We start from the raw sequence: 25,533 nt of genomic DNA on the forward strand, positions 1-25,533 counted from the left end.
TGCAGCAGGGATCAGTTGTCTGTATTTATATCATCAATATTTTACCACAAAAAAAAATTAAAGCTTAAATAAGTCGAAGATTAGTGATACAATAGAATTAAATAACAAAATTTAATCAAAAACATAAAATATTATTAAATAAATTATGATATACATAGGCTATTAAATACCTCTGAAAATATATCCCACAGTAATGTTTTTTAATAGCTTAATCACCTTGGCTATAGCACGTGTTTATTATTTGTAAAAGGTCGTGGTCGGTTTGCATGAAGGCACAGCAATTACACTCATTATCCATCATTTCAGCTTTCGGTACCATTAAAACATTTACATTATTATACAATAATACACTAAGAAATCTTTGATAATAAGACTATGTTATACTATAAGAGGCTTAGTGTATTATTCTTTGTTGGCTTTTTCAAAGTCGGCTAGTTATTGAGATTCTTTTTATTTTACTTTCAGGGGTTAATGAGAGAAATGATGTTTAAAAACTATTTATTTATGTGATAATCAGGAAAATCGGTTAATATTTTGTCAAGTTATTAAGCAAAATATGTTTAAAGTATTGTTAATAATAAAAAAAATAAAAATCCCTTTCACTGATAAGGAACTTATTAAATGTTGTATAAAAGTAATAAGTAAATAATGTAATGAGACAATTTAATGAAAAGAAAGTAGTAGTGAAACCATTAAAAAATTACCTAAATTACTTGTCATATCTGTTTAATAAGCTCCCACTTTCTTCTGTAAGATTTTCAGTCATATTGGAGCAAATCGTAGGCAGAATTATCTGATTGTTATCAAAGATGAAATGTTTTGTATAATTTATAAAATAAGCAAACAAAAACTTAATGTGATCTTATTTTAATATCTGCAGTGTTGTAGGTTATATCTGTTCTATGCAGTCGGCTATATGCTGAGTTGATAGTCATTTCATCAGAATAAAAATTCCACAGTATTGCTTAACTTAGGTGTTTCACATAAACCCATTATAGAAATATATATTGCTATTGTATTTTATCCTTTCTTCAGTTTATTATTTAGGACACTATTTCTTGACAGTTTCTGATATAGTATTGCCATTATGTTTTATAAGCTGCTGTTTAGGATCCTAAGATTCAGCAACAAGATTCATTCATTTTTATGTCCTGTTAAAATCATAACCATATTTATTTATATATTTACTTATCAGAATTATTACCTATAACATTTAGTTCTCAACAGGACAGTAAGCTATCCTAATGAGAAGTAGGGTGCCTCTGTAGATTGATCATTGATCCTTCCTAAATCCTCCCACTTTCTTAATTTAATTATTCTTCCTTTGTAAATAGGAATTCTATTAGCCACCAACCTGGCTCCATCTGTGATGCTGAAATCCTATTTAGCCGCCAACCTGGCTCTATCTGTGATGCTGAAATCCTATTTAGCCACTAACCTGGCTCCATCTGTGATGCTGAAATCCTATTTAGCCACCAACCTGGCTACATCTGTGATGCTGGAATCCTTTAGTAGCTAATAGAGCAGTTGCTTCTTTATTGGGGCTCAGTGTGATGGCAGCTGTACATGTGGAACCAGCTAGGACTCATGTTTCTATCTTGGTGGTTGTATAAAAAGCCAAATTATTAGTTGAGCTATCTGTTGGGTAAAGCCAACCTCATATTCTTAAAATTTTATTGGATATTTTATTGTTTTTTATGATTTTGGCAATATTATGAGTTTATATTAATTGAATTTAAATCTAAGAAATATCATTCAAATTCCTTACCAAAAAGACAATTTATTGATTATCAAAATTTGGGTCACTAAATTTATATTTATTTGTAGATACCAGTTAATGTTTTCATTTATTTTGGTACCTATTATTGGTATATTATTATTATTTAATTTATTACTTAATTACTGTTTGCCTTTGTTATAGTAAGGTTGAACCTCACCAATATTACTATAATTTGTTGTACAAAGCCTCAATAGACTATTTATTCACAGAAACTTTGAGGTTTTTTTTTTTGAGTCGTAATTCATTTGTCTGGTTTGACATAATTACTTTCATGATAAATTAATATTATCTCAACATAATTATTATGTATTCATCCTTTCTTACCGCATTCCAGTAGCCCTAATCTTTTCCTTTCTGTTCTACTGTTCGTTCTTCCTTTCTTCTTTTTTCATATCGTCCACATTTCACTTTTCCATAAAGTGTTGTACACAAATATTTTTAAGAATATATTTTTAATTCTTAGATCTGTAATTTGATACAAGCAAACTTCTTCTTTTTTTTTGAATGAAAACTCTGAGTCTTACTACATCATCCATCCTTGACAACAAAAAGATAACATGTTGAATAAATAACAAAATTCTGCAATTTATGGTATATTATATTTTCTTATCTTAATATATAATTCCTCAATATCCTTCTTTGTCATGTTTCATTACTTTCATTTTACATTATTTATTTTCAAATTGAATTTCTTCTTACTCATTTGGTTTTTATCAAAGTGCTAATGTTATTAGGGAATCTGAACATGTTTATTTTTATTCCTTGAATAGTTACTCTGCTCTCAAAATTGCCGATCAGTTTCTGTATTGGTTCTTTTATATATGATTTGATAAGCAATGGGGATGGACTACAGATTTGTTTCACTTTCTGAATTAGAGACCGCCGTTCTCTGCTTCGCTTGTTATTATTTCTACCTCTACTGATTCTAAATTTTTTGTTCTCTACTGATCCAATTTTTTTTTAAATTTGAAAAATTTTTTATTCATTCTACAATATTAAATGCTCTCTTTAGATCTACAAATCCCATTTAGATGTTTGTTCTTTTTAAAGTCTGTGCTATAAAGTTAGTTTAAGGGTCCGAATAGTCTCCTTTTTTTCTTGCTCTTTCTGAAACTGGACATGACATCACCAACACTCCTTCCATCACAGTTTGCTTGTAAATTACCCTAGTGAGTATTTTTGGTGCATCAGATGTTAAACTGATAGTGCAGTACTATGAAATAGTGACATTGTTACATACCTAACTATTTATTTTCCTGTACTTTTAATATTAATGTGTTATTACAACAGGAGTTTTTTCCCATATAGTTATTCAACTTATTTTTGAGATATAATAATTTAGAAAAGTGTTTTTCAACCTTTCAGTATTTGCGACCCAATTTTCAATCATAATTTTCATCGTGCCCCCTTCTCATACAATAAAAATGTATATAGTAATAATGTATTTTGACGCTAAAGCTACATTACCATCTTAATTACAAAATTTACAAATTTCCAAGAATAAGTAAATTTATTAATGTTTCGCAACACCAAACTCTGCATTGACAAAACCAGAATTGATGTCTCTCTATTGCTCTCTGTCTTATGTCAGCCATATCGGACATTCTCGCCACTTCACGAGAAGTTCTGATTTGTCTCGAACATTCTGGAATGTCTGTGTTACTGCCTGCACAAACATGTGTAAATGCAGCACCTCGTTCAATTCCAGCCAATCTCAGTCGAGTTGATCCTTCTATCATTATCGAATCTATCATGAATGTATATGTTATAATTTGCATGTTAATTGCAATTCATGGTATAAATATTCACGACAGAGGTTTATACAGAATCATGGATACATTTTTAAGTGAGCATTAGATGATAGTGAAGCTACAACAAGTGCACAGATGAGTGTGGTTCCGAAAATAAAATCAAGAAATATTCTCAAGAATACCTAAATTTTGGGTTTTACCAGTACTGAAGTAAATGAAAAAGAAAGGCCTCTGTCTCTCATTTGCTCAAAAATGTTGGCAGCAGACAGCATGAAACTTAATAAACTTAAATGACATTTGGAAACGCTTCATAGTGAGTATGTTAACAAACTCTGAGAATTCTTCAAATTAAAATTAAATTCATATAAAAAGCAAGCATAATTTAAAAAAAAAATTGTCTTTAAATGAAAAAGCTTTATTGGCCTCTTACAAAGTTTTATATAAAGTAGTCAGATGTAAAAAGCTTCACTCCATTTGATGAAGAGCTTATTTTGTCAGCTGCAATTGAGATTGTAGAAACTATGTTTGGAGACAATTTTACCAAACAATTGCAGTCTATACCTCTATCAAATGATACTGTTGCTCGTTGAATTGATGATATAGCTGAAGATGTACACCATTAGCTTTTCGGGAAATTGCATGTCAAATTATTTTCAATTCAGCTCGATGAGGCAGAACAGATAGCAATAAAAATGCTCATTTCATTGCCTATGTTCAATTTTATGATGGTATGTTATCTATCAGTAGAAGAACTACTTTTCTGCTAACCAATAGAACTGAAAGCAACAGTACTCTTCTTATTTGCTGCCTTAAATGATTTTATAAATGTGGCAAGCATAGAGTGGAAAAATTGCGTCAGAATATGCACCAATGGTGCTTGTTCAATGTCTGGAAGATACAAAGTATACAAGCACTTGTGAAACAAAAATGCCTGAAGTATGTCTGGACACATTGCATGATTCACAGAGAAGCTCTGGCTTCCAAAGAAATGAGTCCTGGTCTGAATATTCTGCTAACGACAGTTGTAAGTGTAGTATATTATATAAAAATGAGTCCCCTAAAATCTAGAATCTTTTCTGCACTTTGTAAAGACCTGGGTGCAGTACATTCAATGTTATTATTTTATTGTGAGGCAAGATGGTTATCACAAGAAATTTTTGCAACCTGTTTATGAAATCGCCATTTTTCTAGAAGAGGAAAATCAACTGGAAGCCGAGAAGTTTTGTTTGTGATGGAATTGAGCTACTTGATCGATATATTCGAGAAATTAAATACCTTGAATCTTCAACTCCAAGTAGCAAATATGCATATGCTGGATACAAATGATAAAGTTAATGCTTTTTGTAGAAAACTGGAATTGTGGAGCAGAAAGTTAAAGCTTTCAGAAAGCAGAAAGCAGAAAAGCAGAAAGTTAAAGATTCTAGAAAAATCTAGAATCTTTTCTGCACTTTGTAAAGACCTGGGTGCAGTACATTCAATGTTATTATTTTATTGTGAGGCAAGATGGTTATCACAAGAAATTTTTGCAACCTGTTTATGAAATCGCCATTTTTCTAGAAGAGGAAAATCAACTGGAAGCCGAGAAGTTTTGTTTGTGATGGAATTGAGCTACTTGATCGATATATTCGAGAAATTAAATACCTTGAATCTTCAACTCCAAGTAGCAAATATGCATATGCTGGATACAAATGATAAAGTTAATGCTTTTTGTAGAAAACTGGAATTGTGGAGCAGAAAGTTAAAGCAAAAAACCTAGAAATGTTTGCAAATGTGGATGAATGTGTTAAAACTTACAAGGCTGAAGAACAACATGTGACAGTTATTTTTGTAACCATTGAAAATCATTTAGCCATGCTGGCAAAGAATTTTAAAAAGTATTTTCTTGCTGACAACTTGGCAGCAAGTTACAAGTAGGTTAGGGATCCATTTCAAAATACTTCCGAAGGGCTCTCAACCTCAACTGCTGAAGAAGAAATCTTCATACACTTCACAGCAAGAGGCGAAATGAAAAGACAATTTAGTAATAAATCAGTCTTCAAATTTTGGGCAGGGTTGGATGATGAGTTTTCTGTACTGAAAACAAGAGAATTTTGTATACTATTACCATTTTCAACATCCTTCCTTTGTGAAACTGGATTTTCTGTAGTGGCTTCTTTGAAGACAAAATATAGATCCTCAGTTTAATATAGTAAAAGAACTCAGAGTGTCTATTTCTGATATTAAACCTTCCTTTGAAAAATTTTGCTCTGCTAGACAGGTCCAAAGGAGTCACTAAACTTGTTTTTAATTTAGTATTGATAAATTAATTATTAAATACATTGTGCAGTGCTGATACAATCCTATTTATTAGTGTCTTGAATCAGTGTAAATGTGCATTTTATTATTTATTATGTCAGAATGTATTTTGTTTTGCTTTCCTTTCAGTAAATTAATACATTTTTTTAATAATATTTTCTTTTCGATATGCTTGTGCCGCCTATTCAGTGTTATCATGCTTCCCTAGGGGGTTGCGCCCCACAGGTTGAGAAACACTGATTTAGAGTATTTTATAATCTTTTACTCACTAAAAATAAAACTTTCTTTTTAATATTCAGTATATAAAGAAAGTAGTATTAGAGATCCAAAACCTACTTAAGTTCTATTTAGAGAGGTCATTTGGGTGCTTGAGTGTGTATATTCACTTATGTAACAGTTTTTGTTGATAGAGTTTTTATTTTTAAAACTTTTTTGATTGTTGTTGTAAGAACATAACATTGTATCGATATGGAGATAATTCCTATTGATCAATGTTTCTAAAGGTAACCTATAAATTAAATTGAAATGCTTTAAAAAAACATTTTAAATTGAATCTCTAATTAAATTTTTTTTTTCAAGACTGGTAATTTAAAAAAAGTAATTCTGTCTGATTTTAAATATAGATATTTTAAACAACTTTTTTACCCAAAATTTTTATATTTCATACAACAATAAACTTATTAAAATTTAATAGTTATCAGCATTTACTGAATGGATTTTTTTAAATATGAAAAACAAACTGATTTTAATGTACCTCTCAAGTAGATAAAAAAGCTACTTATCATTAACTGATTATCATTCTTATTTATGATAATAGTAGTGCAGTGTAATCCCATTCATGTGACTACTTACTTGAATTGGTTTTTTAATGTACATAATAATAAATTCAAACTTTATCTTTAGTTTGATCAATTTTTAAAAAGATAGGCGGAAAAATAGGGAATAGGTTTTCAATACAATCAGTATTGTATTGATCATGTTTTCAATACAATCAGTATGTCATTCACATTACTTTAAACAACAGTTGGGTGAATTCAATGTGCTATTTTGACTACAACTGCTTACACTTGTTTATAAACTCAACCATGTAACTGATGGATATAGAGATTTATAATCTCCATAGCCTTTAATGAGTAAATATGAAAAATCTGAATTTTATAATTTGGAAAAGTTAATTTTTCTACTTTATGTACCTCATTTCTTCTTGAGATTAAATTATGAAAGAATTGGGAGTTCCTACATGTCATAAAAAATAAATTATGCATATTTAAAATACCCTGACACATGAATTGGTTTGGATAATCCATTTGTCTGGATGTACTGAATATTATCAGATTATACTATATTTCTGTTGCTTGTGAACATCTAGTTATATTTTTTTGTCATAGGATAACCAAATTGATTTTGTTAGTAACATCAAACCATGTTTTGCTCAGAAATGAGAGAACAACTAAGATTATAATTATATTAAGTAATTCTTATGTTTATGTACATTCCCATTCAAATTCAATCTTGCATCTTGATGCTACTTGAAGAAGTCAGAATGAGTTTTCAGGACATCGAAATGGGCAGTCAGTTCTTTGTTTGGTATTGGTAAATATGATTCATGTAGATTGATTTTTAGTAATGTTATTATATAGAAATTTACATGTATTTCTTTATTTATAAATGTGTAGACTTTGCTAAAAACAGTATAGTCATTTATTTCTAAAAAATAACAACATTCACTTGTATCAAATCACATAATGGAACTATTTTCATGTGATACACCATAATACTTTAGTCTTGTGATTATGATGATAAGACCTTATTATGTTTCAGTTAGTGTCTATAATAAATTACTTGCCAATATATAAGATCTTCAGACTAATTTACTTTAAATTAAATTAAAAGCTTTTCTTTTACAGAAACAATATTATTGGTTGATGAAGTTTTTTTATCAATAACAATATTTAGATAAACTTGAAATTTTGGCAGAAAATAAATAAATAAATAATATAATAAATAAATAAATATGTACTCAAATATTTACCAACTAACATCTTGCAATTTTTATTTTATTCTGTACAGATTTTATTTATTGATTATCTTTAAATAGCATATCACTATTATTTCTTGCAATCATTATTGTGTATATGTATTAATGGTTACTATAACTAGCTGTATTAATGTTTACTATAATTGATTGATTCATTTTGTACTTTGTAATGATATTTTGATGAAGGCTTACCACAATTTTCCTGTATCTTTCCAGGTAAATGCTAGAACAGTTCCTGATGTAATCTTTATATTGTATAATTATGTTAAGATCTGAATAAAGATTAATTTATTTATTAATATCATATCATTATTATTTTATTTATTTTCTATTATTAATCTAAATTTCATTTTCAGAAATGTAAGGAAATAACTTTTTTTCTGTAATTTTTTGAAAACTGCTTGCAAGTGCTAAAAATATCCTCATAGATATGGTAATTTATGTAACAAATATGTACATATATCTAAATTTTATCAAAATTATATGAGCTGTTTTTGAGTTATTCAGATTTGAAATTAGAAAAACTAGTTCTTATGAAAGAGTTATAGTTTTCATACTTGGCTTGGGATAGTTCTTTCAAATATACTGGTAACATAAGAAAAAAGCATAAAGCTTCTGACAATTAGCTGATATAACAATTAATTCATATATCTACGATAAGAAGTAGCTCTGGTTTAAATTATTAAATTTCTCATATAAGATTATTTTGGTTTAAACCAATATAGTAAATCCATAAAAAAATTTTACATATAAAATTGAACATAAAGAATTGATTACAGATCAGTTAAATACATTATTTATAGATTTCAAGAGTAAAATACGTTTTCCGACTCCTAAATTCTGGTATTTTGTTTATTTACCTTTCCTGAGATACAAAAAGTAGCCTCATCAGAAAAATTAATTTTATTAAACAAATTACCATCTTCCAAACAAACATAGTAAATGTGAAGTTACTACCTTATAATTTTTTGTTATTTATTGTACTATTTGAAGTTTGTAAGAACACATTTTTAAATATTTCCCGTAGCATTTAATAACAGTTGAATGAGAAATTTAACTCTGTTGACTTAGGATGATTATGAAGAAATGACTCTTGCACTCTAGAGCATTTTTTAAAAATTCTTTAACCATCCATACCTTTTTGTGAGTTTAACACTTTCCTTGGCCATAACATTTCATGTCAAGCACGAATTGAAGGGCATGACGACAGTGTCTGTTAAATCAAATTTTAAACTTATGTTGATTCATGGTATCCGATCTTGTTTAAATCATATAATGTGTGCACCTTCTTTTGAGGATTTATAACTGTTGAGTAAGATTTCTGTTTATTACATTTGGTGGCTTTGTACATCCCTCTACAGATAAGTAACAGCTTCAGTTTTAAATCATTTTGGTTACTTTTTTTTTACATAAAATCATCAGTAATGTCTGCAGTTTATATCTAAATTATTAATATTTTAAATTGTAAGATCTTTCATGGACCCAATACAGATAAAAAGATAAACTTATTTATTGGTCAGTATGGTATGCATTATAACAGTATTCATTCAAGGGTGGTCCAAAAAGTAATGAGATAGCTGTATTTTGAAAAAACTTTATTATGTATCTTCACTTACACATTCCTTTTTAAAATAGTCTCTCTTAAGCGCAAGACACTGCGCTTAAGAGAGACACTTTTTCCAGCGCTTGATCCACTTTTCAGATACAAAATCCAGGCCATCTTTCAAAAGCAATTTGCATTTCGCCTTCATGGCTTTTACAACCTCTAAATTCATCTCAAATTTTCACTCTTTCAGTTCCTTCTTCACGTTTAGTTACAGCCAAAAGTTTCAAGAAGCTAGATCTGGACAGCATGGTGGATGAGGAACCGTTTTAATTCTTTGCCATTCAAAATTTCACAGACTATCGAATGACATGGGGGCATGCATTATTGTAATGCAATAAAAGTTCTTCAACTTTTTCCAGGGCATTTTTTCTGAAGTGAGTCAGCATTATCTTCAACACATTGAGGTACCAGAGAGCATTTACAGTCATCCTGTAGGTGCCTGATGTTAGTAAATGAATCCTTCATGATCAAAAAAGATGATTATCATGACTTCACCCATGTGCGTGCAGCATTTGCTCTTTTTCATATGGCCAAAAATTCAGCATGTCAACGAAAACATGAGCTGTGATACACACTGTTCATTGAATGCTTCTTTTAACATTTAGTATGTTTTGGAAACTGATTTTTTTTTATGGACACAAAACTGAATCATTTATTGATCAATTTTTTTCTCTTGGCAATTACCCAATACACTTTACAGGAACGATCACTGACACTCAATGACTATAACAATGGGCTTATTTAATTACATGGCAAATAAACAACACAGCTGGTTTTCGTGCAACATGTTTGGGTATGCTTTTTGCAGGCTTCCACTTTGTGACCATTAAATTTCCCTCCAAAAATCGGTCTATTACTTTTTGGACTGCCTTTGTATATAATATAAATTGTTTATATATATATATAATGAATAAGATATTCACATTTCATATTATTAAGTATATTTAAATTCTATTTGATTTATGTCTATTAATTATGTGAGCCATTCTCCCTCTGTTTGATATGTGAGCTATTCTCCCTTAAATAATTTTTCAGATAAAAATTGTTATCTTATATTTTATGAAGTACATTTAAATATTTGGGTTTTTTTTTTTTTTTTTTTTTTTTAGCAATGACATGTTTTTATTTTTATATAGGATTTCACTTATTTGCTTTTAATTTCATTAAACAGTAATCTTTTTTTCATTTTATTATTAATAATATTCCATGGTAAAAACTTTTCAAAAGTAAAATACTTTAATAGTTAAAAAAAAAAAAAAAAAAACAGAATGGAGAAATGGTATACAAGCATTCCAATTGTTTACAGGAACGAAGATTCTGTAATAAAAATGTCAATGGAAATGAGAAGTGTACTTTGAATTATGAAATTAGAAGGAATCACAACAAAATAAATATGATGAATCACAGTAAGCAATGTGACTCGTTACTGGTTATTATAATTGCATGTTCTTTTTTTTCTAATTTTCACAATATTAAACATATATAAAGATTATTTAACAACAAAACTCTGTCGTTATCATTTATATCATTTAATTTTAACATATTCATTATTGTTTAATTTACATGTAATCCTGATTTCATTTCTTTTTGTAGGTAAAATAACTTAATTTATTTTTTTAAGTATATGTTGTAACTCTATATTTCTTACAACATAATGGGAAATTTAATTCTTTATACTGCTCTGTTTACAGTAATAGCTCTGTTTCTTTTCCATTGTAGAGATTCTTATGCTTTAGTTACGCACGTACTAATTAACCAAGCAAAGTATTTACCTAGTCAGTTAATCTACTACCATGTTAATAAACATTATGTTACTAATACATGGTGCAGCACATTATTTCTTTTATAAAATTCTGTAATAGTCAATATTTTGGTCGATTGTAGATATTTTTCTCTTTATTTCATGAATATAAAAGTATATGACGTTTGATTACAAGTTTATATAACTTTTTTTAATTTCTTGCACCAAAAAACAGCCTAATTAAAAAACTTGTTTTTTCCTAACATTTGTAGAACTGTTCTGATATTTTTCCATGTGTACACAGTCTAGATTTAACAGCTGAGCAAGTAAGTTGTATTTTGTAGTGTTCAGTGATTATTTAATACTTCTTAATGAAGATCAAAGAGTTCGCATGGACTATACAACTTTATAGTTCATGAAATGTTTTGGGCATGAGGTGAGTGGCAGCAAAATTTGTTCTGAAATTGGTAAATTTTGAAAAAATGCATCTTCAAGTCTGTGCTGGGAAAGTTATATAGTTATAGTTTTAATATGTAAATGTAGAAAAATAAAAAAATTCCTGAAGATGGGCTTAGGCCCAAAAGCACTTTGAAAATGAAAAAAAAGTAAGGTAAGAGTGTTCATTAATTCTGTACTTTGTGGAGCGGCTAAATAAGTTTGTATTATATAATTAGCTAGAATTTACGTACAGAGAAAATATAGACTACAAAAAATTTAATTTAAATAAATTAACCTAAGTAAATATACAGTTTCACAAATTATGTAGTGATATATTATATTACAACAAATGTAATGTTACTTGAATATGCAAACTTATTATTATTTGAATAACAAATCTAAAACAGAGTTTAATCATCCTTATTATGTTTAAGATATTGGAATTGTGTATATATATATTAATAATTGTATGTTCATTTTTATTTGGTAGTTATTTTCAATAAATTCTGATTATATTTTCAATGTAGTATTTCTTCAGCGTGACACATCAAAAGTGCTACTCGTGTGACTGGGTAAATGCTTTGCTTTGTATACTGTTCACTTTGATTAGTATTAAAGAGGTGAGCTTATTATAAATGTTTGATTATTTTAATTTGAGAATATTTTAATTCAAGTTTATACTAGTAGGTACTTCTGTGTATAATCTTAAAAAGTATAAATGCTATTAATTTTTTTCTATAGTTGTTAGACAATTGTAAATATTGTAAAAAATGCAGATAACCGTCTAAAGGAAACTGTGCCCAATATTGTTCAACTTTGGTAATCAACGATAACCGGTTTAATAAAAAAATGTTTAACTATAGTTAATTTATCCTTATTTCACACCTTTTAAATGTAGAGAATAATACTGAGATACACACCATTCAACATGTACTCTAATTTCCATTGGGGCTGGCTGAAGTATTTATGGTTCAGTTAGATATTTCCATCACCCCACAATTCTAGGGATGGATGAGATCTTCCTTTACAATTTTTAAGCCTGCACTTAAAACCTGGGATAGAAACCTGATTGATTTTCGACTCAAAAATCAATTCTGTAGTGATAATCCTATCTTGTGTAAAAATGCCCTGATCTCTCAAATGGTTGTGGGTGGGATGTCATCCACTTCCTTGAGGGAGCCTTGAAGCTATTCTTTGAATGGATTTGTTTATCTCATGCTGCAGTTCCCACACGGGTAAATCACTCATGCAACCGGTGGGTCCAGTCCATCTTTGCTGAGATCGGGTGATAGATAGTCTGCCTATCAGCCTGTCTCAAGACAATGTTTCTTTTATGGTGGCTGCTCATAAAATAATGGTAGAAATACTTGTTGGTTAAAGTAAGGCCTTCTAAAAATCCTCTAAGATTTTCTATCTGTTATGAATCCATTAGATAAAAGAAGATATCAGTTTACTGTTTATATAGTCCAAAAAGAGTTTATTTTGATTAGTTGCTCTCTCTTTTGTAATACTTTCAATTTTGCCAAAATTGTTGCTTCATTTGAAAGTATTCACCTTAAATGTTGATTTATTCAAACCTGTTATAATTTATGCAACTAAAAAGTAGTTAGAAAGGTTTTCTTCAGCATCTATAATTTAATCGTATGAAGAATTTTAACTTTTTACTTTCAGTTAATATCATGTAAAACTCTGCATTTTATCTGTTCTGTGGAGTTTTCACAGTAAACATTTCCTACTGTTGTCAAACTTAGATTTATGTAACATCAGATCCATTGTGTGATTGTGATTATTCAATGTTGATATTGGTATTGTGCCAATATAAGTGATTTTTTACAGCAGTATTATAAACTTCAATAGCTATAAAATCATAAATAAACTTAGACATAATTTAGTCTGATCTTATGCATTAAAAAAAGGATGAAAAGGAAGAAAAGGATGTGTATAGTATATATTATGTGTTACACAGTATACATTATGTACTCTTAATTATTGTTATTAATTTCTAATTAATAATTGTTTGCAAGATTAATATATTGTAATTATTACTAAAAAAATCTCCTCGGTTTTTGAAAACTATTTTTATTGATTAGTGGATAGAAATTTTGCTTTTAAGTATTTACATTGTGAAAGATGCATTTTGATTGTTTTTTTTCTAAATTAATTTTAATTCTTTAAAAATGTAAATTAAATTTATTGGTTGAGAAAATTATAATATTGTACTACCAGTTATATACCTGGCTTCACCTCATTACCCAAAAGAGTGGATGTTTAATTGTTCAATTTTTAAATGATGTTAAAGTTTAAATCAGGAACTTTTGGTGAGTTCTATTAAAATATGATTTATAATATATGTATAATTGACTGTGATAATGGGTGAAAAGAAGAATGACCGACTCAGAGATAACAGAATATACAAAATAAATTCATTCTGTTTTATGTAGATCACTGATTGGAGCTGGATCGATGGACCTCTTTTGGGCTAATAAGCTACGGATGTATATTTAACTGTCAATAAACAGAAATAAATAAGCAGAATGATAATTAGCATTATGAATAAACAAATTTGGAATTATATATGAATGAATTAATAGAGGACAGATATGCTTGATAATGTTTTCAAATTTATTATGTACAAACATGTCGGTAAAAAATGTGGTGAAATAATAATGATAATTGAAAAGAACAAATTGATGCCTATAAAATATAAATGGAAGAGAGCAACTAGGGTAGATGAAACAGTAGGAGAACCATTATTGTCTACATTTGCTCTCAGATCATATCAGCAATCAGAAAAAATGCCACGGCTGTAACCAAATCATTTAAAACAGACGAAACAGACAGGAAAGCTAATATAAATTACACACACACTCTGTATTACATGGGTGTATATTATATAAACCTGAATGAAAATATGTATCAATGTTTGTTTAAACTTCAGGAGGCTGATCTGAATGAATTTTTTTACCCATGTTACATTGAGATTTAAAAATGCTTTAGGCACAAATTTATTAGTTAACTCAATTGTTAGGTGAGCAATAGAGTTTAAACAGAAACTATGTCAAAAAATTATGCAGAGCATAATTTTTCATGTATTATTTCGAGCCTAACTAAAACACATTCTGAGAGGTAATATTTGGTATCTACAAAGGAAATTTAGGAAAAAGAATGATTTTTATTTTAATATCTTTAACTTTTCTCAAGTTATCAACATTTAAATATAAAATTCTACTGTACTGATTTTATTTCAATTTGTATCAATTATCTCAACTTGTGTCTGTTGTACTGTTTTTTTTTTATGCATGAATAACATAAACTTCATTAAGTAAATATAAAAATCTATATCATTGAAATCTTAGTTTTCTGTTTCTTCGTATGAAATATTTACTGCTGGGCTCGTGACAGTAAATTTTTGGCAGTTAGTTGTCCATTAAACTTTCTCCCATCTTGGTAAAACCTTTTTTTATATTAAACAAAAAGATTTTACCATTTTTTGGTAAAAAGATTTCTTGGGTGGCAAAAATGTTGAGTTTTGAATATAAAGAAAAATAAATTTGTATAAAACTAATGGAGATTTTTTTGAAATTTTAAATGGAATTCTTCCTTAATCTTGCAGAAATACCTTTTTGTGAGTTATGTGCTGTGATGTATTTTAGTAAAAGATTTTGTGAGGGGGGAAATTAAAGCAGATAAACTTAAAATAATTTTTGTGGAATCTTGTTTGAGTGTACCCATCCTGGTAATAAGAAAGGACATCTGAAGGAACACTGGATAATTCAGCTTATTTTATATATACTTGTGTGTGTGTGACTTTTTTTTGATATTATAGTGATCTCTAATAACTTTAATGTTGAAATTTGGCAAGTATACCAAATAGAGTATGTTATGTCAGGTATTATAGGTTATAGTACAGGGTGAGCAAATAAAAACCGAATCCATAACGTAACCGCTGCAGAATCGATAGGTTATGTTGGAACAAAATTTTATGAATGATACGCATAAATTAAATAAGAAAAACATAAAATATTATTTAAATGTTGCATTTATTTACCCTATGTAACAAAAGAAGTTCAAAATGACCACCCTGGGCGTCGATGCACTTTTGTACTCTACTGATCGTATTGAGTGTCGTCTGACGCAAAATATTGTTGTCAGTTATGTTGGTTTCTCGTTGAATGTTCACCTTCAGTTCATCAATACTGTGGGGATTAGATGCATAAACTCTCTCCTTTAAGTAGCCCAAAGGATAAAATTGCTAGTAGACAGCTCTGAGGAATGTGGAGGCCACTGTCCTCTGCTGACAGCTTGTTCATTTTTTAAAGCTGCATGAACGAGATTCAGTGAAACATTTGATGTGACACATTGCTCCATCTCGTTGTAAGAAGCTGTATTTTTTTCATTATCAGTTAATTGTGAGTAGAATTCTTCGAAAATGGCATCTTCTGGACTGGCAGTAATTCTTTCAATATTGGCAGTGGTCTGTGGAGTCCTAACAGAAGGTTGCCTATTTTGTTTTGCATCTGAAATTGAACCTGTTGTATGTCATTTTTTAACTAAATCGTGTGTGCTACTCTTTGTTGGATACAGGCATTTGGAATTTTTTCTACGAATACTTGACGTGATTCTTCAAATGATCCAGAAAGAATATAGGCCTCAACTACAGCTATCCTTTCCTGGACTGAATAGGTATTTTACACAAATACAACTGCACTCACAATACTGCACTGCAACAAAACGTATACTGCACTGACACATAACCACTTGACAAACAGCACTAACAATCAGTAGTAACATATATATCCACTAGTTGCGCTAGTTGTGTGAAAGTCTTTCATAGTGTTGGGTAGCGGTGTCATTATGGGTTTGGTTTTATGTTGCTCACTCTGTATAATCATATTACCTAGATAAATATATTAAGGTATGTGTTAATTTCACAGGTACCATGCATTTTTTTAATGTAGAAATGACTATATTTATTAATTTTTTTATACAACAGAATTCACATATTTAACTTAGGGGGACAAAGATAGTTTCAAATAAACAAGAATGTTGGATGATAAGTAAATATCTACATTTGATGAGTAGCACACCGATAAGTTGGAATAAAATAATATGTAGGTCAATAATAATGTATAATCAATTATTAGAAGAAGGAAGAAGTTTAAAAAATTTTTAGTGAGAATTTCTGTTTCAACCCAAATATGAAGTTCAGATTTTCAAGTTAAATATTTAAGTAATTAAAATTTATATTTAAAAAAAAATTTAATATTTTTTGATTAATAGAAAAATACAACATTTACAAATGAAGATGCTTTTATGGTTGACAGTTTTACTCTAGCAACAAACATACCATCTAAAAGTAGCAGTTAAAATAAATCATTAATTGCTTATGACATCAGATGAAATATAATGCAGGAACTGTGGTTAAGATAGAACTGTACTGTATCTTTCTATTTGAAATATTTTATGTAATTATTAAATGAATTACCAGTTTGATGGATCTCTCTGTAATCTGCCTCTCTTATTTTTAAATGGGGTGATGGTGAGTAGGTTGCTATATTGTTTTTAAGAACATGCTTTATCTACTGGTGTGACATTAATTACTAATAAGTAAAACAAGAAGTTTAATTTGTTTCTAATTAATAATGCTGGTATCACCAGGAGAAGCAATTCAGGACTATTATTGTACATTGCTACTTATTGATGTACTCACCCATATGTATTAAGAATTCCAAATGCTTATTTTATGATGATGTTAGCACAGATATTATATTTATAATAATATTTTAGTAAAAATTTTGTTTATGATTTGATTAAATAAACCCCAAAACATGTTCATCAAGAAGAATGATTGATTGTTCCTGATTAAAATAATACTTTTGAATTGTTTGGGTACTTTACCGTATTTTAAAATGTTACAAATTGTATCACTTACAAGATCTCAGTTGTGAGTAAATACGGAATAAATTAAAATTTAACTAATATAATATTTTTATTGTATATCTGTTAACAGCTAGATTTGTATTTTGAAAAGAATCTCTTTAATCAATGTTCAGTTTACTATTCCATTGCTCTCAATATATTTAAATGCTCTTGCGTATTTACAAAAGTGTTTCTGTTTAACTTTTTTATTTGTGTTGTACTTTATTGTATTTATTGGTTTTTATGTCATTTATTGTTTTACATGGGATTAGTTTTGAATCCTCATGTATTCTTTAAAAAATTAACAGGTTTCTCTTTATATATAAATACTTCTTGTATGAATTATTAGTAAATCTATTTTGAAAATTAATAGGTAGTATATGTTATATAAATTTCTGTAACTGGATTTTGTTTGATGATAATTTTTTTAAAATTAATATCCTCTCACCCTTTATGCTCACTTATCCTGACATATGCTAAGATTATTATAACTAATCTTTGGAAAACAGGGACAATCTAGTAGTTTGAAGATGTGCAGAATACCATGAGATGCCTTAATACACTGCAGTTTGTAATAAATAAAACTAAAAATGTATAAAATCACAAGAATAGATTTACAAAATGAATAATAAAAGCATGTTATAAGAGAAAAAATACTTAAACTTGACTAAATTCGGGCAAAGTGTCATAATTGTGATCTAATAAAAAATCATTATTTATTTTCTTTTGTTTTATCTATCTTTATGGAGTGTAACTTTGATGATCTATACTAGATAGATCGGACATATGAAAAGAATGAATGAAAGAAATTCTAACTAATCCAGAAATAACATCATACAATTTATTGATATCACACTAAGTACGATGTATAAAATACAGAAATATATTTGAAATTGTTTTTAATATACATATTAATAATAAATTCAAACTCTACTTACAATAAAATCAGTTTTGAATAAAATAGGCCTATAATGCAGTCACTATGTCACTCATATTTCTTCCAGCAACGATGGGTGGGTTCAGTATGCTGTTATTGCTGCAACAGATTTTAGTTGAATGTAAATGCATACATCTAATTGATTATTCTGTAATCTACCTAGCTTTAATTTACTGACAAATAAATGTAAAGAATTACAAAATCTGATCAAATCTACAAATGAAACAAGAGTTCTGAAATTATATAAAATGATTAATAATGTTTGCATATAAAATACTCCAAATTGGTCTGGATAAACTGAATGTCAGGGATCCGAATGAACAGGATGATACTGTATACATTATTCCATTTCTTGACATTTTCTGTGATGTATATTTAATATCTTCTAGTTAATTTTTATTCATTTTCAGTGATGAGTAATTTGTTATTGTTTTGAGATTGATTAACTTTAAAAACTATATGACAAAAACAACACTATTAATTTTAAATTTGTGCTTTTTCTAGAATTTTATTAAATATACTTCCACTAATCAAAATTTACACTTGAAAATAAATCTATATATATGTATATTAAATAGAGGTATGCATTTAAAAAATCTGAAATTATTATTAAAATAGTTTAATAATAATTTAAATAAGTGGTTAACATTACATTAAATAGGTTGTTACTGAAAGATCCATTTATTAACAACTGTTCAAAATGAGTACAGAAAAGTATTTGCCAATTTTTAATCTTTTATTTTGATCAGTAGTTTTTAAGTAATGTTTATGAATTTTTATTTTGTTTAAGTCTTGACCTTCATTATTCACGCAAGTTTTTTTTGGCATTTAGATGGGTGATTTTTAAGGCTAGTTGCTCATAAAAAGCCCCTTATAAGGTATTTCCATTTTTATACGTGGCAGCTCAAAAATGTTTACTCCCATTCCAGGAGTGGATTCATGGGATTAATTTTTAGTAAAAATTCATACAAACTGTGTCTAGAAATGCTTGTTTTTAAGTTACAAGTGGCAAAAAAGTTTACATTCATTTCTCCTCTAAAGGTAAAATAATGCTCTACTAAAATACTTTGGATACAAATTAATGATAGTAAAATCAGTGGTTTTGTATGACTTTTGAAAAAAGAGAATGGGTCTAAGATCCTTTTTTTTGATTCAGTATTGTCCAAAAAAATTGTTGTAATGCTAAAAAAAAAATAAGGGTTAAAACACACATATTTAGGTCTGGTGTAAATTAACTTTGTTAATTTTGCCAATTAATAATAATAAATAAAACTACATAAAGATCTGTAGAGAATTTAATCTTTAGAAAATTTATGTAAATAGAGTCAGTTGAAAACAAATTCAAGTTAATGCAAGTTTTAAAAAATTTTACTTTTATTTTAAGTAAATAAATAACATTATTTACCACATATAAACGTGGTAAATAATGTTATGATTTTAAATCAAAATAAAAAATCAGCATAATAGTTTTGTAAGGATATAAAATCAATTAATTCCACACCCCACCAAAAAAAGAAAGTATTAACATTTTAATTCTCAAATTCACTCATATTAAGTATAAAACATTTTTATTTTTGTGATCTTAATCAAACATACCAAGAGAGATGTTCTTTCTGCAAAATGACATTGATGTAGGTAGATAAATTTAAACATGGTGTATTTTGTATTTAATATAAATGAAACATTTTGTTAGGCTTTAATTAATGGTCATTATTATTTGGAGTTTTTGTTATATTTTTATAAATATTATTTCTAGAGATTTCAAAGAAGCACTGGTGGAGTGAGTAGTTAGTTTAAAAATTTTTAAACCTGTTTGTGAGTTATTGATTACATATAAATTTTGCATTGAAGGAATAATTAATCTATAGAAGAGAATATATTGCAAAGTGAAAATTTCATTATGAACTTTTTAACTTGTTCTTCATAATTACTATCATTTACTTTGTGTGAAATATTTTTTAAACTCTTTTGTATAATAGAATTTAAAATATTATTTTTAAATTATATTGTTTTTTTGTTACTCCTTACACTGTAATTATGAACATGCATGATATAGATGGTCATTTAATTTTAAGGTTAATGATTCTTCCTGGACAGGTACATTATTATCACAAAATGAGGTCCTGTTTTAACTTGATCTTTTAAAAAGTTTTATTTGTTTGTGTATTGTGATGATCAATATTGTATTTTTTGTTTTTTATGAAACTTTTTAGTAAGATTTTTATTACTAGGTAGAACCAAGTAGAGTTAGTGATTTCTTATAAAAGTTTCAATTTAAAAATATTGTTCAATTCAGCTGTTGTGAAGAGCAGAAACCGTTAGCTCTCGTGCTTTTAAGTCACTGTTTGGTGGGTGATCATTATATGTACTATTTTGTAAATACTAAGTTGTTGTGTATTTATTGTATATATTGTAGTTAATATAATTAAAAAAAGTGAATTTATCTCCTTTGCAGTCATCAGTGATTGATGACAGTGTCCCAGGAAATGGTATTTAAGATATTTGCTAATATAATAAGATTGTTTTTGGCATTGACTAAACCTTCAGGAATCAATGACCAACAATTCTGTTTTTTATTTTATTTTAGTTTTTCTTTATTAATTGAGTTTTTTAAGAGCTCAGGTTGTTAAATTCATTAAAAGTTGAAAGAAATGTACTGTTCACACAATTGCTATTATTTGTATTCACATGACAAATGTAGTTAACTTGTACAATATTCTTCCACTGATAATGTATAAATTCAGATGCAGCTTTTGTAGTATTTGATTCAGTTTGACTTGTCTTATTACTGAGCTAAAACATAGATCCGCTATGAAGAATAAATGTAAATAAAATACAAATAAATTCATAGTTGTTGATAATTCTTTGGATAAAGAATTCAGTTTACATTACATATTTTGGCTTCTTGAAGGATATGGCTTTCTCATTTCCTCACTGAATGAAACAACAAAGCAGCTTGTTGCTCATAATATACAACTGGCTTATATTTATGAGGAAAAATTGAAAACATTTACTGTGAAAAGGTAACATGTTGTCACTTATAATTATTTTTAATAAGGAATCTTAAAATTTGACTGTACAATTAACAATTCCATTTCCTACATTATTGAAGTTTAATGACTACTACACGACTATTATTTTTGGCTCTTTTCTGTAATGCAGCTATATGACATGTTGATTAGATAATAAAAATGTATCTTTTGTTGTAAATATATCTACTCTGTAAGCTGTGTTGTATAGGTCATCATCTGTTTTCCTGGATCTGGCTAAATAATGAATATTTTATTCAGTATCTAATTAATGGTTGAAACACACCTGTATTCAGATACCATATAATAATTAATTTATGATAAATGTTTTAATGATTATTAAAAGTTTCACATAATAATAATTATTATTTTAGATTGGATATGCAAGTTACAGATTTTATCATTGGTTTTATTTGTCAATTTGAGTGATTGCCTGTGAAAAATTGTGACCAATGCATGATAGTTTAAAAAATTAAAATTATTAAAGTTAATTGTAACTTTAAAAAAATAAATTATTTAATCAGTATAAAACTTTTATGCCAGTAGGCAGGTACTGGAAAAGATTCTTATTGTTTAAATTAATTCATAAAATATCTCCAGTTATCAATAAATAATTAAAACTTTTTTCATGTGTATTTCTCCTCAAGTTATGAAGGCCTGCAATATGGAAAGGTATTGTCTGTAACTAGAAAAGTTCATAAACATATTTAGGCTAAAAATATTTAGGCTCTTAAAATCTTTGTGCAATATATATATATATATATATATATATACTAAAAAAGAAGAGTATCTTTTATGTAAAATTGATTATATTGTACTATAATTATACAAGTATACTTGTACAAGTATACAAGGTAACTTGTATAATTATAGCAAAATGAATACAAAAATTGTATAATTATTGCAAATGATCTTTCCGATTACAAACTTGAATAACTCACGTTTAATAACATTCAGATACATGAAAGTAGAATCAATGGAAAAGGAAACCCAGAACATTTGGTTCACAATTTCACATCACATGTGCTCAATGTGAACTACTTGTGTCACGCGACACACATTGAGCCTGTAGTCCAGTTCCAGGCTACACGTAACATTGGACGCTCCACTAATGCAATGGCCTCTGTGATGCAAACATGAAGATCCTGGATGGTAGGTAGTAAAGGTGGCTGGCTGATAAAAGTGTGTTTTGACAAAACCTCAGAGAAAAAGTCACTGGTTGTAAGGTCAGGAGAACATTGAGGCCAATGCAAGCATTCACTATTGTCATGTCCAGCATGACCAATCTATCTCCTTGGTAGGTGCCTATTCAGTTCACATCTGACATCTAAGTGGAAATGGGGTGGTGCCCCATCTTGCTAAAAAATTAAACCTTCTTGGATATCCTGTTCCAGTCATGAACTTTGTAACTCTCTCTCATATGCTCCACAGTTGCCTCGCTTACTGGTAGACAGCTGGTTGACTTTCGCTTACAGATGCATCCTGTTGTTTTAAAGTCAGAATAACACTTATGGATTCCGGGCCCACTGGGTGCATTTTCACCAAATTTCCTTCTAAAATTATGTTGCACAGTGATAACAGACTGGCAAAGATGAAAATTCAGCATAAAGAAATACTTCCTGTCTTCGTTGGCAGCCATTTTCTCTCCTATCACCCTAGCAATGAAATCAATAACTACACAACAGCCGTATCAACTACTGAAAGCTTTTGAGCTTTCTTTTCCATAGCATCAATGCATTTTTCATGCATACGCAATGCATATTACTATTATAGCATAAATGAATGAAAGTAATATGAATAACAATTTAATAAATATCTGTATGTACTTGGTCTTATACTAACTAGTATAAGAAATCTGGAATGTGTCATAATCTGAAATCTTTTCTATGCCAGAAAATTTTCTTAGTTTCAGTTTATTTTTCTACAGTTTATACAATCTTTTTTAAGTAGTGAACTACATTACACAAAAATTTAATTATCTTTAGATTCCTTATAATATAATTGTCATATTATGCTTCTGTCTTATTCAGTTTATACTTTTATATAACTGAAAACCAATATTTTTTCTTATTGAAGTGAAATTTTGAGTAGTTTTTTTTATGAGTGGATCATATGAATCAATTTTATCATATTCCACAAGTCTTTCTTGTGCAGTTTAGTTGATTCATGGCCAGTGGATAGCGGCATTATTTTATTCATGTAGCAAGTTAATTTGTAGCTTGTTTTAAATCTATCATCATACCAAGGTGAGTTGTTAAGTAGAACCAACAACATAATTGTAGGTTGGAGAAAGTTTGAAGGAACAGTTTATGTTAAAATATAACTTTTCTAGCTTGCCTTCAAGTCTCCCTTCTGTATTGGAAGTTGAGCTTTTCATACCCTTGTGATGCACTGTTATACTAATAATAATGACTGATTGGCAACAAGAAACTATTCATATGTCTTTAGTAACTGTCAGGTTTTTCTATATTGTTTTCATGAATTGCTACAATTTCTTTTTCATATTACTACAGTGTTTACACTCTTTGAAAGCTTGTTTTAAAAGAGTATGTTTTTATAATAACATTTTTGTTGTCTGCAGCCATATAGATCGGCCTCATATTATTTATTTTTTAAATTAAAGTATCAGGAAATCCAATAATATACTCTAAATAATAATGAAAAGACTGCAGTTATTTATTTTAGCTATAAATTATCTCTTAAAAATAATATATAATTAGAATTTTAGTGAAAAAAAATGTTCAGTTTTGTTAGTGTAGTCATGAATGATGTAGTCCAATTTTCTAAAAAAAATAACTATTGTTAATTAATATATTGTTTCTTTCCATAAGGTATAGTGTTCTATATTAACTGAAAGACTGATTTATATAGAAAAAAATGCTAAAAATTATTTTGTTATAGCAGTACAAAAGCCTGCATGATTTTACATTTTGTTCCTGGATTAAATTCAACAAAGATTTCTTTGATTTAAAAATAATTGTTTGTTAATTAAAACATGAAAAGTATCCCAAAACACTTGTGTGTTCTGTATGTGATAAATATTAGCGGTTAGATTATCAATTTTCTTCTTAAACATACGTCAAGTATAATTTTCTGATTACTTACTGTGTGATTGATGATTATTTTTTATTCCTTTTATAAAAATGAATTATACATGTTCATGACTTTTCCTTTTATGAACGTCCATTTTTTTATATTACGTAAAAGTATTAGTGATGCAAGAACTAAGTATAAATGTAGATAAAGTGCATAGTAAATGTCAACATAATTACACTTACTAGTCCTTGTCATATCACAATAAGTTAATAACAAGAGATAACATATCTCATTTTTTATATGGTGTTCTTTGAGTTACTGTTATTATTATTATTGTTACTGCTCTCATAAAGTTATTAATGTGCTGTTTTATTAGATCAAACTTAATTTTAATAGCTTTTTAGTTATTTTACAAATTTGTAAATGAACACACGAAGTTTACCTTTGTACCACTCATCCCATACTAATGGTATGTTTTTTTTACAAATAATTAAAAATTAAAAAAAATTATTTTTATAAATAATGCGCTATGTAATATGAAAGTTTTTCTATGTGTATGAAATATCCTTAATTTTGTTTAGTCTAAAACTGTAAATTTGGCATGAATGAACAAATATATAGCATGTTTACAGACAATATATTATGGTATAGAATTTCTATTATTTTTAAGATGCTAATATAATTTTGAAAAAAAAATTTTTAAGTACATGTAATTATTATACAGTTGTTAGTATTTTTCAGGCTTCCAGAACCAAAATTAATTTAAAAGCATTGTATCCTTGTATTTATTGCTTGAAAAATATGAATAAAAAATTTGTTCCCTTCCGTACCAAAATCCAGGATTTCTAATTATAAAAATGTTATTTTTGATTCTGTAAAATTTTATGTTTTTCACTTATTAATGAAACTAATTTGTTTTTAATTCAAGTTTTTGTGACAACACACTGAATCAGATTGAACGAA

The 25,533-nt window shown here is 28.1% G+C and overlaps 1 protein-coding gene and 1 long non-coding RNA gene across 29 annotated transcripts in view; one reads left to right on the plus strand and one right to left on the minus strand.

Annotated features, from left to right (window-relative positions):
• Window positions 1–24,807, minus strand: part of LOC142323270 (uncharacterized) — a 30,886-nt gene extending 6,079 nt beyond the window's left edge. The window contains exons 1-3 of one of the 3 annotated variants that reach the window (XR_012756068.1): window positions 24,640–24,807; window positions 18,507–18,604; window positions 8,051–8,136 (exon numbers count right to left, since the gene is read on the minus strand). This is a non-coding gene — a long non-coding RNA (uncharacterized LOC142323270). Of the gene's footprint in view, window positions 1–8,050; window positions 8,137–18,395; window positions 18,605–24,639 lie in introns of those variants that run through there. The other 2 variants (XR_012756067.1, XR_012756066.1) reach the window with 2 other exon arrangements.
• Window positions 1–25,533, plus strand: part of Ugalt (UDP-galactose transporter) — a 75,902-nt gene that overhangs the window by 31,405 nt on the left and 18,964 nt on the right. For 13 of the 26 annotated variants that reach the window (XM_075362686.1, XM_075362672.1, XM_075362678.1 and 10 more), the window contains 2 exons: window positions 8,221–8,297; window positions 10,777–10,876. The exons of 6 other annotated variants lie outside the window; for them this stretch is intronic. In XM_075362686.1, coding sequence (XP_075218801.1) covers window positions 8,295–8,297; window positions 10,777–10,876 — 103 coding nt within the window. In that variant the 5' untranslated portion in view covers window positions 8,221–8,294. Of the gene's footprint in view, window positions 1–8,220; window positions 8,298–10,776; window positions 10,877–12,176; window positions 12,270–24,922; window positions 25,040–25,533 lie in introns of those variants that run through there. 7 more of the 26 variants (XM_075362677.1, XM_075362689.1, XM_075362691.1 and 4 more) reach the window with 3 other exon arrangements.

Source organism: Lycorma delicatula, chromosome 4 (genome assembly GCF_047948215.1).
Source record: "Lycorma delicatula isolate Av1 chromosome 4, ASM4794821v1, whole genome shotgun sequence".
NCBI lineage: Eukaryota > Metazoa > Arthropoda > Insecta > Hemiptera > Fulgoridae > Lycorma > Lycorma delicatula.